This window comes from Rattus norvegicus, chromosome 14 (assembly GCF_036323735.1).
Source record: "Rattus norvegicus strain BN/NHsdMcwi chromosome 14, GRCr8, whole genome shotgun sequence".
Taxonomy (NCBI): domain Eukaryota; kingdom Metazoa; phylum Chordata; class Mammalia; order Rodentia; family Muridae; genus Rattus; species Rattus norvegicus.
Window position 1 is genome coordinate 79155433 of NC_086032.1, and position 12438 is coordinate 79167870.

Genomic DNA, 12438 nt, shown 5'->3' on the forward strand with positions numbered 1-12438 from the left:
TCCAGAGATTTCTATGCATCCATGCCCATGTGTGGGCACAACCACACTCATGGCTTAGATGAGCAAACTGAGGTTCACAGAAGCCAGAAGATCTACCCAAGGCCTTAGGACTAGTAGGGCAGAGCCAGGCTTTTAGCTAGGTTGACAAGCTCCCAGTCTGGACCAAACACTACTCCCCAGAAGGTGCCACAGCCTTAGAGCATACAGACTGGCTGTGGCTGAGCTCCTGCTGGTTCAGGGACTCACAGCGTGGGTTCCATCCACGCACTAATTGCCCATATGCTCAGTTCCTATACCTAGTGGTACTATAGGGTAATGGACATGGTGAAGGGGAGGTGGTCACAGAGTGCCTACTCTATGTGGGTGTCTTCCCATATGGTCACAGCACATGCCTACCTTACTACAGAGCCCCACACCCAAGTCAGAGCCACAGGCGAGCCATTGCTCCCAGCACCGCCCCTCCCCCACTGACCACAGTCTTAGCTGGGAGAGGCCACTGTCCTCACTCTTGCTGGGGATCACTCATCTGCAAAGTATGGCAGACAACAGCGGAGCCACGTTTCAAAATGGCTCCATGTTCTGAAACAATCCATCTGTGACAGGAAGATAAAATGAAGGAAGGCCTGTATCCCAGGTATCATAGAGAACACCATTTGGCTGTGACGCCTACTGAGGGGATGAGCCTTCAAGTCACCTGACCCATCCCAGGTCACAGCAAAAGCCAGGGGATGACTCCTGCCTGAGACCTTTAATTGCATTGTGTGACCTGGGCCTTGTGACCTGTCTTGGGGTTCCGTGTCCTCTACGATCAAACAGAGGCTGCAGTAGGACCACAGAACTCTTTGACTCTCTCTCCCTCCCTCCCTACCTCCCTCCCCCACCCCCAGAGAGAACATAAGAAGCCAGCAAGGCTGACAAAGTCAAAGGTAAGTCTCTCCACTGCTCATGTCATGGTCTACTGTCTCTGTGTCTCCCTCACAGCGAGGCATCTTCCAGGTATCTGCCCAGAGTTTGCCTACAGGAAGACCTAAAGCATCAAGAGCAGGTTGCTTCAGCACTGAATATCTGTGTCACCACCCCTGGATCCCTAGCTGGCTGATGGCCTAGCCTCTCGCTTGCTTGGGGCTCAAGATGGCTTAGATCTGAACAGTGTGTTCAAAAGCCCAAGAGGTCTTTGGCACTGTGTGGTTTTAGAAAAACATCTTATGCCTTCCAACAAGCAACTGTCATCTTTAGCAAAACACCAAAGCCGGCGATGGAGATGTGAGTGGTCTATAAGGGCACAGAGCCCCTGCAGCCCCACAAGGCCAAGCCAGCAGGCAGGGCTCTAAGAATAGTCCCAAAGCATCGCTGAAGAAAAGGTCAGTGGTACTAAGGTGCAGTAGAAGCCTCATGTCCTGAGACATTGCTTCTCCTCCTCTGTAGGCTGGAGCAAGGAGCCTCTTCTCAGCTGGTCAGCAGAAATCCAGACCTTCCTGACTGAGCCTCCCACACCCAAGGCCAATACCTTCTTCCTCAGACCCAGCTATTAAGTCTGATAAAACAGGTTACCTAGAGATCTGGATTTGCCTCCTGATGACCCTAGCTGCTCCTTTGGTTGCACCATGAAAAGTAGAGCTGGACCTGCAGGTGGCTGCTGGGATCCAGGGTCATTCCTTGGTCACTCTTGAAAGTTTATATGCTTTTATTCTTGTTTATTGTTTTCAGTTTGGGTTTGAATTCATAGTCTTGCCTTTGCGGGGCGACTGCTCTCCCACTGAGCTATAGCCCAGCCTTTGGTCTTTAGAGACAATCTCACTTTGCAATGGCAGGCTAGCCTTGAACTTGTAAGTCTCCTGTCTCCTGTTTCCTTCTGAATACTGGAATTCCAGGTGGGTGCTACCATGCCAGGTTTGCAAACTTCTTGTGAATTTTGAAAAACGAATCCAGATGCCAAAAGTCCTGATTGTCATGGTGCAATGAGGAAATGAAATTCACAAGGCAAGGGAGCAAAAAACCTGAGTGGGTGTCAGGCAGCCCAGCGGTACTTGGTACTTGGTACTTGGTACTTGGGCAATAGGACTGGTTCCCCAGGGCTCTTCTGAGACCCTGCAGGAACCTCTTGTTCTCAGATAGAGAACCAAGTTAGTGCTTGCCCAGCAAAGCCCTGGAAGTCTGGAGTCCCTTCCCAGGCTGGCTCTGTCCTTATGCCCATCCCCCTTAACACCCCCCTGGCTCCCCACTTCTCAGAATCTGAGACTGACATAAAGGCCCACTGGCTGCTCTTATCTCCACCTCCCCTCTTCATCTGCACCATTAGCTTCACTTAGGATGTCCTCTTGGGAAGCTGTGTCATCTACCCACACGTCTGCTCTTAGGGCCGGCCTCCCAGAGATGCATCCATGAGGGTGCATCAGGAGCACCTCAGACAGGTCCATGGTCAAGCACAAGGACTCCCTGGGGACAAAGAGTTCTGTCCAAACACATGTGCGCTCGCTCTCTCTCTCTCTCTCTCTCTCTCTCTCTCTCTCTCTCTCTCTGTGTGTGTGTCTATATGTGTTGTCTGTATGAATATATGCCTATATCTATTTTAGGAATCATATGTATTTATTATATGATTAAGTCTGATAAAACAGGTTACCTAGAGAACTGGATTTGCCTCCTGTTAATAAATAAATCATATAACATATGCCTGTATATGTGTGCATGCTGTGTGCCTGTGCCTTTCTGTGTGTCTCTAGGTATTGTATCCACATAAGTTATAAGTTATGGGTTGCCTCTCTCTCTCTCTCTCTCTCTCTCTCTCTCTCTCTCTCTCTCTCTCTCTCTCTCTCTGTGTGTGTGTGTGTGTGTGTGTGTGTGTGTATGTGTGTGTGTGTGTTTATATAAGTGAAATGCAAAAATGTCATTTCTAAATACCGAATAGGTGTCAGCACTCATTGGAGCAATTTTTGTTTGTTTTGCATAAGCCAGTGTGTCTTTTGAAAACACTTCTGTAAATGGCACACTGGTTTTAGGGGCTTGAGATGCTATCTTCATTGCAGCTTTCAAATGCTCCCAACTATTTGAAAACAGTTTGTTCTCTGCTGGTAGCAAGGCGCACATGCCTACGAGCGGCGAGGAATGTGCCCATGGGAATACGAAGTGAGAAGTTGAAAGCAACATCCAGTCGTGACAGGGGATGGTGTTCAGAAACAAATGTCTGTGTGACTCCCTGACCTGACCCAGGGCAGAACAGCCAGGACAGTCTCTTTTCCTGTACACATCCTTCACAGTAGGGTCCCTAGCTCACAGTGGGACCCAATGAGTCCCATAGGAGTGAATACCAGGAATGGAGAAGGAAAGAAAAAGAGGAATGGAGGAAGGGGAGGAAGTGAGGAAGGAATTAATTAGTGGTCCCAGGGAGCCCTGAGCTTCATGTTACCAAGGCAACAGCCATAGGTATAAAACTGTACTGAATGTGAGCCTTAAACCATGGTGCCATCAGTGTTAAGACAGTGGGGCCAAGTCACCTACCATGTTTACCCCACCTTTGCAGTGATAGGAAATAGGGTGGCAGCTAAGGACTAGGCTCTTAGCACTGCCAGGGTCACCCCACACACACATATACCTCTCTCCTATACCCAGTTCCAAAGGACTTCCGAAGGGCATGCTTCATGAATCCTCCCGCAAACTGCAGCTCTCTACAGGTTGACTTCAGCCACTTCAGGGCTGTAACCTTGTAACCAGTGTGAGCTCTGCCTCATCACCCACACGGCACCTCTGCTCTCACCTGTCCATCTCTGCCAGTGCCCCTCCTGTGACCGCAGGAGGTCTGCGGAGCAGGCTCCTCAGAACTGTGACAGGCATGACAGAGGACAGGAAGAGGGAGTAGTACCCTCTATCACCAGGAACACCCATTTCCCAGGCAGTGCTGCTGGCACTAACAGCTTAAGATGGCACCATGCCTGCCTCTCACAGTCACAGCACAAATGAGGCAGCTGTGGGGGAGCACAGGAAGCTCCTACATGGGCTTCACAGAGAGGACAGCTGGGGGCAAGAAAGACGGCAGGGACCGCCAGCAACCCACCCACCTGGCTCAGCACAGCTCTGCCAGGCTTCCTACCTGCACGAAGTCTGTTCCCAGCCCTTCTCAGCGCAGGAGACTGGACGGCCTGCCTGTGTGACCCTTGCCCTCAGCCAGCCTCCGTACCCTTGTCCTTGTTTCTTTCCTCCAACAAGTCACTCGTTCCTGCAGCTCCCCGAGAGTGCAGCATTACCAGCCAGGCGGGCGTCAGCCTGCCTGGCCCAGCGTCAGGCAGTGCCACTGCAGCGGAGCTCCCTTCTGCAGAGCTGGCTGTCTCCACCCGCAGCAGCTCCCACCTCACACCCGCCAGGAGACTGCTCAGAGCTGTGCAGAACCCGCAGAACAACGACTCAGTCGCACCACCTCCACTAACCACCACTGCAGCGACTCGCCCCCAGAGAAGGCAAAACCAAAAGCGTGCAACCCTAGGGGAAGTCCTTCCTCCTCCACTGAAGAATGTAGAGGAAAACCAGGACTGTCCAGGTCCTGGCAGCTAGAACAGCCCCTTTGCACGGTCTGGATAGAGTGCACCAACAGTGTTTCACATCACTTGGCCCAGAGACACACGGTAAGGACGCTCATGCTACAGATGAGGTCATGTGCTTGCCTTACTCTCATCGTGCATGGGGACCTCAATGGCCTCACAAGGACCATCCCTCCTCATGCTTTTTCCTAGGGTAACTCAGAGCGGAGACATGGGGGGACCTGTCATAGTACAAGCCTCACCAACTCTCTCACAGTCCAGCTCTCAGTACTGGATGGGGTCTGCCCACCCAGGCTAGCTTTTCTAGTGAGGGTCTGCCAGCCTTTGCAGTGAAGTGGGCCAGGTTCCCAAACTGTGCTTTTAGTATCAGCAGCAATGGCAGAGACAGATCCAAGATGCGCCCACATTGAGCCCACAGACTCAACTCGGTGAGACAAGATTAGGTTGCCATGACACCCAAGGTCTGCTATCTGGCTGAGGTCAGGAGATGTAGGACAGTCGGTGGGAAGCTCTGCTTGAGGATTCCCCACACCTGGCTGAGTTCTAGAGTCTTCTTTACTTCAGAGAAAGAGGGAGAGCTGTGTGTTTGACCAGATACACGGGTGCCAAGGTATAAGAGAGAGGCAGGAGCTCCAGGTCCGTAAGGGAAGAAAGACATGGTTTCTTGAGCTTGAGGTCCTGGGTGAGACAGCAGAGTGTGCTATGGGGAGGGGCACAGAGTCAGGGAGGCCAGGGAGGCTGTCTAGGGAGGTGAAACCACACAGTTCTTATACTCACAGCCATCCCAGGGGCCTCTGTCCAGGCTAATCCTGGCAAATGCTCTTTTTAATAGCTACCATTTAAACTCTTTTAAAAGCTCCTGGGGGCACACGATAGTCTAGAGCAGGAGGATCAGGAACTGGAGGTCGGCCTCTACTATACGAGTTCAAGGCCAGCCTTGGGCTACATGAGACCCTGATTTTAAAAAAATTAAAATAAAAAAATAATGAAAACAAAACCCACTAAGGAGGAGCTCGTGTTCAGGGAGGGAGACAAAGAAGGCTCCTGGGCAGAGTAAAACTCAGAGCAGGTGGAAGGAGAAGCAGGGGAAGGGGTGGACGGGGCTGGACCAGGCTTAGGTGGGATGGGACAGGTTGGCCTTTTGTTCTAATCCAGGATATGTCTGCATGAATACCAGCTGTGCTCCCCACCCAGGACCAGACTCACAGGACCCACAGGAGACCAAAGTCACAATCTCTCTACACCACCTCCTCCAATAGCTTGACGATCCCAGTCCAGAAGCAAGTGATGCTTATGAAAAGGAAAGAGATACGCCAGCCCGCCTCAGGGCTGGGGGAAGGCAGAGCCTTACCAGAGCCAGGTCAGCAAAGGCTGGGGTGGGAGAGGGTCATAAGATGCTAACCCAATGGTTCTTAACCTGTGTGTCTCAATCCCATTGGAAAGGGGTCAAATGACCCTTTCACAGGGGTTGAAGCTCAGATATCCTGCATATCAGATATTTAAATTCACAACAGTAGCAAAATTACAGTTATGAAGTAGCGACAAAAATAATGTTATGGTCGGGGGTGTCTCCACACCACGAGCAGCTGTATTAAAGAGGATTGCTTCATTAGGAAGGTTGAGAACCACTGCTCTAACCTAAAAGCAAGCAATTTACGGTGACTTCCACGAACTGTGTAAGCATTTGCAGTTTTGACCCAACATCCATGTTCCTGTGGACCTATTTGAGGGAAGAGCAGGAGCACACACGGAGCCATGGGAGAAAGATGTTCAGTGTAGTCTTATTTACCACAGTAAGCCAGAGCATGCTATGCCTAACAAGAGGACAGGTCTAGTACGTCCCAGATCCCATGTGAGGAGGCGTGCGACATGTGTGGACATGTGCTTACAGCGGAGTGAGTCAAGTGTCCACATGAACTCTATGTGGACAAGAAAAGAGTGTGCGAGGGTTCTGGGCACAGGGGAGAGACAGTTAGAGGGTTCAGCTCTTTCTGAGATTAAACCTCAGAGAATGCCAGCCCTGGCCACAGGCTTCTCACCTCCAGCACCCGACCAGTGATGTACTTCTCACAGCCATCGCAGCGGATGCCAAACTTGGTGTGATAATCAGCCTCACAGTAGGGCAGCCCATCCCTGAAATGAGACAGCCAGTCAGGAGGGCATGGGGTCACCCACTTAGCTCCCAACATGCAACAAAACTCACAAGAGAACTGTCCAACAACATGGAGGCAGGGTGGCTTCCTCCTACTCCTGGGGTACAATTCCTGGACAGGTAGCACTCATTTGCCACCACATGAGACATATCATATGACAACCGCACACTTCCCAGGTATTTATACAGAGGAACAGGGGCCAGGCCACCTGCCCACAGGATGACAGAGGAGAGAGGGCGGGCTCCAGAGACTGGGAGAAGGAACAGAAGCAGCCTGGGAAATGAAAGGTGCTAACCTGGCTCTTCTCCCAGGTCCTTCTGTTCAGGGGCCAGAGAGGGTGCAAAACCCACCCTGAGGACAAGGGTACAGGGGTGACTTGAAGGCCAGCAGCAAGTGCTATAAAACAGAAGGGCACAGGGCACCTCTGGCTGTAGTGGAGGATCCTAGGGTGAAGCCTGCTTTCTGCCTGTGTGGCAAGTGTGGCTGTGTATTCAGTGCTGCTGATGGCAGCGGGGAGTCCATGTGGAGGGAGACTGCTCTGGAAGCTGCACTCGGGAAAATGGCTGACTCTGTTCTGTATTAAGTGAAATAGCCATTACCCCAGTATCGTGGAGGGATGGCACAGACAGGACATCTCGTAATTTACCTATTCTCTCTCCTTAGCACTGCGAGCCTAACACTAGGTGAAGTGCCACAAAGGTAGAGAGAGAGGGCACAGGGAAGGGAGGGTTTGGGGAGGCAACGAGGTTGCAAGTGGCCACACTCAAGATAGAAAAGGGTTGCTGGGAGGAGACACGCAAACTGCCTTGGGCCCAAATATCATGTCTCCAGTGTGTTACTTAACATCGGCCCCTCCCACAGTAAAACGGGAGCAGGGAGAGTGAGGTCATCACAAGACAAGGTGATGCTGGGGACTGACTGGCTTAAGGGAAGCACTTGTCAGTGTCCAAGACTACCCGGTGTTGCTAGCTGTGGTTCTCTTCAGTCATGGGTCACCACCCAGCAGGAGTTGGTGTGGAGGTGACGGGAAGATGGATACCTGCCACTATAAAGCATGCTCGCTGTGTGGGCTGCAGCTATTGTGAACTCTATCTAGACTTCCCACCGCTATGACAAGCATACTCAAGGCTGTTGGGGTTTAAACTGAGTGCCACACTCCTTCCCTCGATGCCTGGACCCTCACAATGTCCCAGAACGGATGCTCGGGGGTGGGTTCCCCTCTGTGATTGTCCTCCACTAATCTCAACTCTCAGAGTGGCCTCCCAGAGGGAGGGAAGATGCAGACTGGAGACCCCTACAAGCCCATTTATCTAAGCAAACTCAGGAAGTTCTTAGATACCATCTCCATAGCAACAGCAATGTGATCTCCCCCTCAGTTCTGGGATGGCTCTAGAGGCTGCTAAGTAACATGCTGGTGTGGGTGAGCCACCAACGCCCTGTGTGGGGTGGCACCTGATTGGGGGCATGACTGCCATTTTCTTCAAAGAGTCCTGCACACCAGGCTCTGACTGCCTGAGTCACTCCCCACAATTTGGCTGTGATGGAGGCCAGGGAGTCAGGCTTTACAGAGTCATCCATCTGAGTGGGAGGAAGCTCACTTTGGTTGGGGGCAATGTTTCATTTTGTGATCAATGGGACACATGGTATTATAATCAAGAACACAGAGAGGTCCCTGTTACTTGCTATTCAGCTCCTGGTGACAGAACATACTGCCAACCTGGGTGCCAGCATGAACATATTGGCCACTGAGACTCTACACATGTGCTCCTGGACATTTGTGTGTTTGAACATGTGCATGCATGTATACACATGTGTTCGTGCATGTATGCATGCATGGAGGGATACATGTGCACATGTGTGCATGCATATATGTATACATGTGTTTATATGCATGCATGTATGTGTGTATGTGTACATATGTGTGTCATGTGTGTGTACAAGTCTGTGTGTGCATTTGTGTACATTCACTCCACTCTATGTAATTGTATAGGGAACCTTTTTCACCCAGTCAACCTCTATGCAGATGCCAATTTTGGAGCATGAAGGAGAGCTTTCCCATGCTGGGGGTGCTCCTCAACCCCCACCCCACCCCAACTCACTTCACTTACACCAGGAGGTGGGGACCTTCTGCCTCACCTCCCAGGGTTAAAATATATCCCAGCTCATGACAGGATCCCACAGCCTCTGGCAAATGCTCTCTTGTCCTCAGGCACTCTTAGCCCCTTAACAACATATCGGGAGAGCAGTGAGCCTAAGTCCATCTCTGTAGATCAGAGAATACACCTGTAGGCTCCCATGAGAACAGCCAGCCCTGTGAGCCCTTGCAGCTAGTGTCTATCGGCTGTCATGTGCTCCACAGGGCATCCGGGGCCAGGAATGTCCAGGCACCAGGTAGCATCCTGCGACTGAGCACCAGGTGCTTTGTGTGTTTGCTGGTTTGTTTGTTGGTTTTCATAGCAGAGCTTCTCTGTGTAGCCCTGGCTACCCTGGAACTCACTCTATACACCAGGCTGGCCTCAAACTCAGAAATCTGCCTGCCTCTGCCTCCTGAATGCTGGGATTAAAGGCATGAGCCACCACACCTGGCCAAGAGACAGGTGTTTTGTGACGTCAGAGCTGGAGACAGCAACCCACTTTAGCAGGACTGCGGGGAAGAAAGATGAAGGCTACAGGGACCAGAGCAAGTCCTGGCCCTTGCTCTTTGTCCAGTAGCAGGACTAGACAGCACACTAGGACTGGACAACCCTGCCCCACCTACAGCATTGGCCAAGTCCTTCTGGACTGGTTCTGCCCACCACACTCACTTGCTGATGTACTCTGCATTGAGGAGTTTCCCACAAGTCTTGCACTTGAAGCATCCCAGGTGCCAGTGCTTGTCCAAAGCCACCAGTGCCTGGCCATTCTTGATTTCTAAGCCACAGCCCCCACAACCTGAAACGGAGAACAAACACAGATACTTTCACTGTGGGCCCAGAGGTCTCATATCGAAGGGCCCCTCAACACCCCCAGGGGGGCACTCCCAGTGACCTGGACTCTTTTTTTTTTTTCGGAGCTGGGGACCGAACCCAGGGCCTTGCACTTCCTAAGCAAGCGCTCTACCACTGAGCTAAATCCCCAACAGTGACCTGGACTCAATCCCTCAGAATCTTAGGCCCCACAGACTAACCCAGTGTAGCCCTAGAGGAGAGGGCCAGACATAGTGACATGCTAAAAGGACCCTGTCTCACAGTTAAAGGGAGCATTTGCGTAGCCCATGGTGAGGCTTGGTCCTGGGTGAGGAGTTTTGAGCCTGCGCAGCCTGTGCTGGAGACCGGAAAACCAAGGTGGAGAGGAGATTCATTCTCCTAAAAGATCGGATCCGTTGCAGAATCAAGTCACGCCAGGGTGTACTGGGGTCTAGGCTGGCCTGGGGTTGGACAGTGGCATGCATGATCAGGTGTAAACCTGGTAAACCAACCCCAAATCCATCCTCAGCTGGAGGCAGAATAGCAAACCCACCCATAACACGGCATCTCACCTAAGGGACACGACCTTCCTGGATGGGTCTGAGCCCCATTCTCTCTTGCCACTCCTACTCCTGGCTCTACTTTCCCACCCGCCACATAACCGCCAGCTATGACTTGTGGATACCAAGGAAAGGGTGACATTCTTGTGAGCTATAGTTCTGAACCACTAGAGAGCAGATCCAAGCACAGGTCCCAGATGGCATGAGTGAATGAAGGCAGGTACAGATGACATCTACTAGAGAGCCTGGCTGTGCTCTAGCAACTGTGCTGTGACCAGAGCTGGGGCTGCTCCAGCAGTAGAGACATGACTGGCAACATTGCCACCAACCGGCCCACCAAGTACCCTAGAGTAACAAGTGGAGGGTGTCTGGATTCCCCTGCCTAGGCCCCACAGGAGAATTCTGTAGCTCTGGGTCATCATGAAGGTGCTCTCAGTACCCTCCCCCATCCATGTCCCTGCAAAGTGCATAAGGAGTGTTGCCATGGGACAGAGTGCTCACTGTGAAAGACCCTGGTGCCCTGACAGCCCTGCATGGCTCCGCCAGTGGCAAAGCCATTCTGTGATGGCTACTGCCTATCTGCCAACCACAGATAACATCCTTAGTCTATGAGAGACACACAGGGGTCCCTGCCCTGCACAATGAACTATGGCTCTGCCATCAAGGTGGATCTGACCTCATGCCAGCACCACAAGGAAAGATGGAGAGGAGGTTGGGAAGGCTTCCTGGAGGAGGAGACCTAGAGCTGGGTGACGACGGAAGGGACATGGGATGAAAAAGGTGAGGTGGCTATGATGGGCACTGCCTGTACAAAAGGCTTAGTGGCAGGAGGCTGGGAGGTGGGGGGGGGAGGGTTTCTTATTGGGTTCCCAGCATGCAGTGCTCTATTACTGTGCAGGCCCAACAACGTCAGGCTCCATCCCAGGTCCTGTCGAGACCACCCCAGCTTGCAGCTCAGCACCCACCCTTCCAGATGCCTGCTCACACTTACTCCGGAGGCCCTGGGCCACATGGGCACTGTTGCCCACCAATGTGGGTGGAGAACACTTCTGGCACATACAATCCTTCCCATTGAAGGTCACACGGTCCCCAGGAGGAAAAGGCAGCCTGAAATGAGAGTGGACGTCCTGTCAGCCACCTCCAGCCCTCCTCTCTTGCTGTCACTTGAAGGCATGGCTTCCCGGCTCAGTAGACAGTACTCTTTCTGGGGGAATCAAGAACCTAAGCAGACTAGGCTGGGTCCAGGTCCCGGCCTTGCTGTCTGGTCCTGCACCCTTCTTGGCTATCCCATATCACCCCGTAGCTCATAGATGCCTGCACCTGACACCTGCTAGTGGTGCAGTCTGAAAAATACCAGGTCTTAACATGGTGCATCTCCCCAGGTAAGAAGCTTTTAGGATTGAGAGGGAGCCCCCTGGCAATCTCTAATGTGCTCTCAGTCATGCTCTAGCTGTGCGACCTAGAATATGTAACTCAGTCTCTCTGTTCCTGTATCTCATATGCAAGGGAAGACTATTGGCATGCATCACAGGCTTGCCGTCCATTCAGATATCCCCTATGGAACATGCTAGCTTAGCTGCTAGGGTTGTGCATGCCCAGTGGCCACTCAACCTATAAGCTTAAATGGAGATACATTCTAGAAAATTCACACGCAGTATAATCACCATCATTGTGACACGGAACACCTGGCCAGTGCCAAAGGTCCCCAGACCCTGCTTCCCACATCCCAGACAGCAGAGCCACACTGCCAGGACCTGCCCATGTGAGTGCTCCTCGTGTTAGCATTCTGTTCTTACTCAGAGACAGCCCTATTCCATTGCATCTGTTGAAGGGCACTTGAGCTGTTCGTACTTGAAACCTGCACCACAGGACTTCCTTCCCGAAGTGGAATTCATGGTCACCTACTGTGTGATTCTGTCTCCAAGGGAACTGTACCGCTTCATGTCTCCTTGCCTCATGGCCTTGCCAGATCTTGTTATTATCCACCATGTGTTGTATCTATACCAGTGGGCACAGCTGCCATTTCACAATGGCCTTGGCCAAGGTCCCTGGCAGCTAATGACACTAAAGTATGTCTTCTGTATCTTTTGGTCATTTGTGTATGTTCCTTGGTGAAGTGTCTGGTAAGCCATTTTGCTCACATTGGATGTTCTTATTGGATTGTAAAAGTTCTTCACAAATTTGATCTTCGTTGGTTATTTTCTTGTTGCTATGACAGAAGACCCAACAAGAAGCAACTTATCTTGCCTCA

General features: G+C 51.7%; 1 protein-coding gene across 37 annotated transcripts in view; it reads right to left on the minus strand.

The window, feature by feature from the left end:
• Positions 1–12438, minus strand: part of Ablim2 (actin binding LIM protein family, member 2) — a 124941-nt gene that overhangs the window by 65387 nt on the left and 47116 nt on the right. For 36 of the 37 annotated variants that reach the window (XR_010057396.1, XR_010057389.1, XR_010057397.1 and 33 more), the window contains exons 4-6: positions 11179–11294; positions 9487–9613; positions 6569–6662 (exon numbers count right to left, since the gene is read on the minus strand). Coding sequence is in view for 25 of the 37 variants with exons in the window: in XM_063273369.1 (XP_063129439.1) it covers positions 6569–6662; positions 9487–9613; positions 11179–11294 (337 nt within the window). In the remaining 12 variants the exon portion in view is untranslated. Of the gene's footprint in view, positions 1–4084; positions 5503–6568; positions 6663–9486; positions 9614–11178; positions 11295–12438 lie in introns of those variants that run through there. The other variant, XM_063273387.1, reaches the window with a different exon arrangement.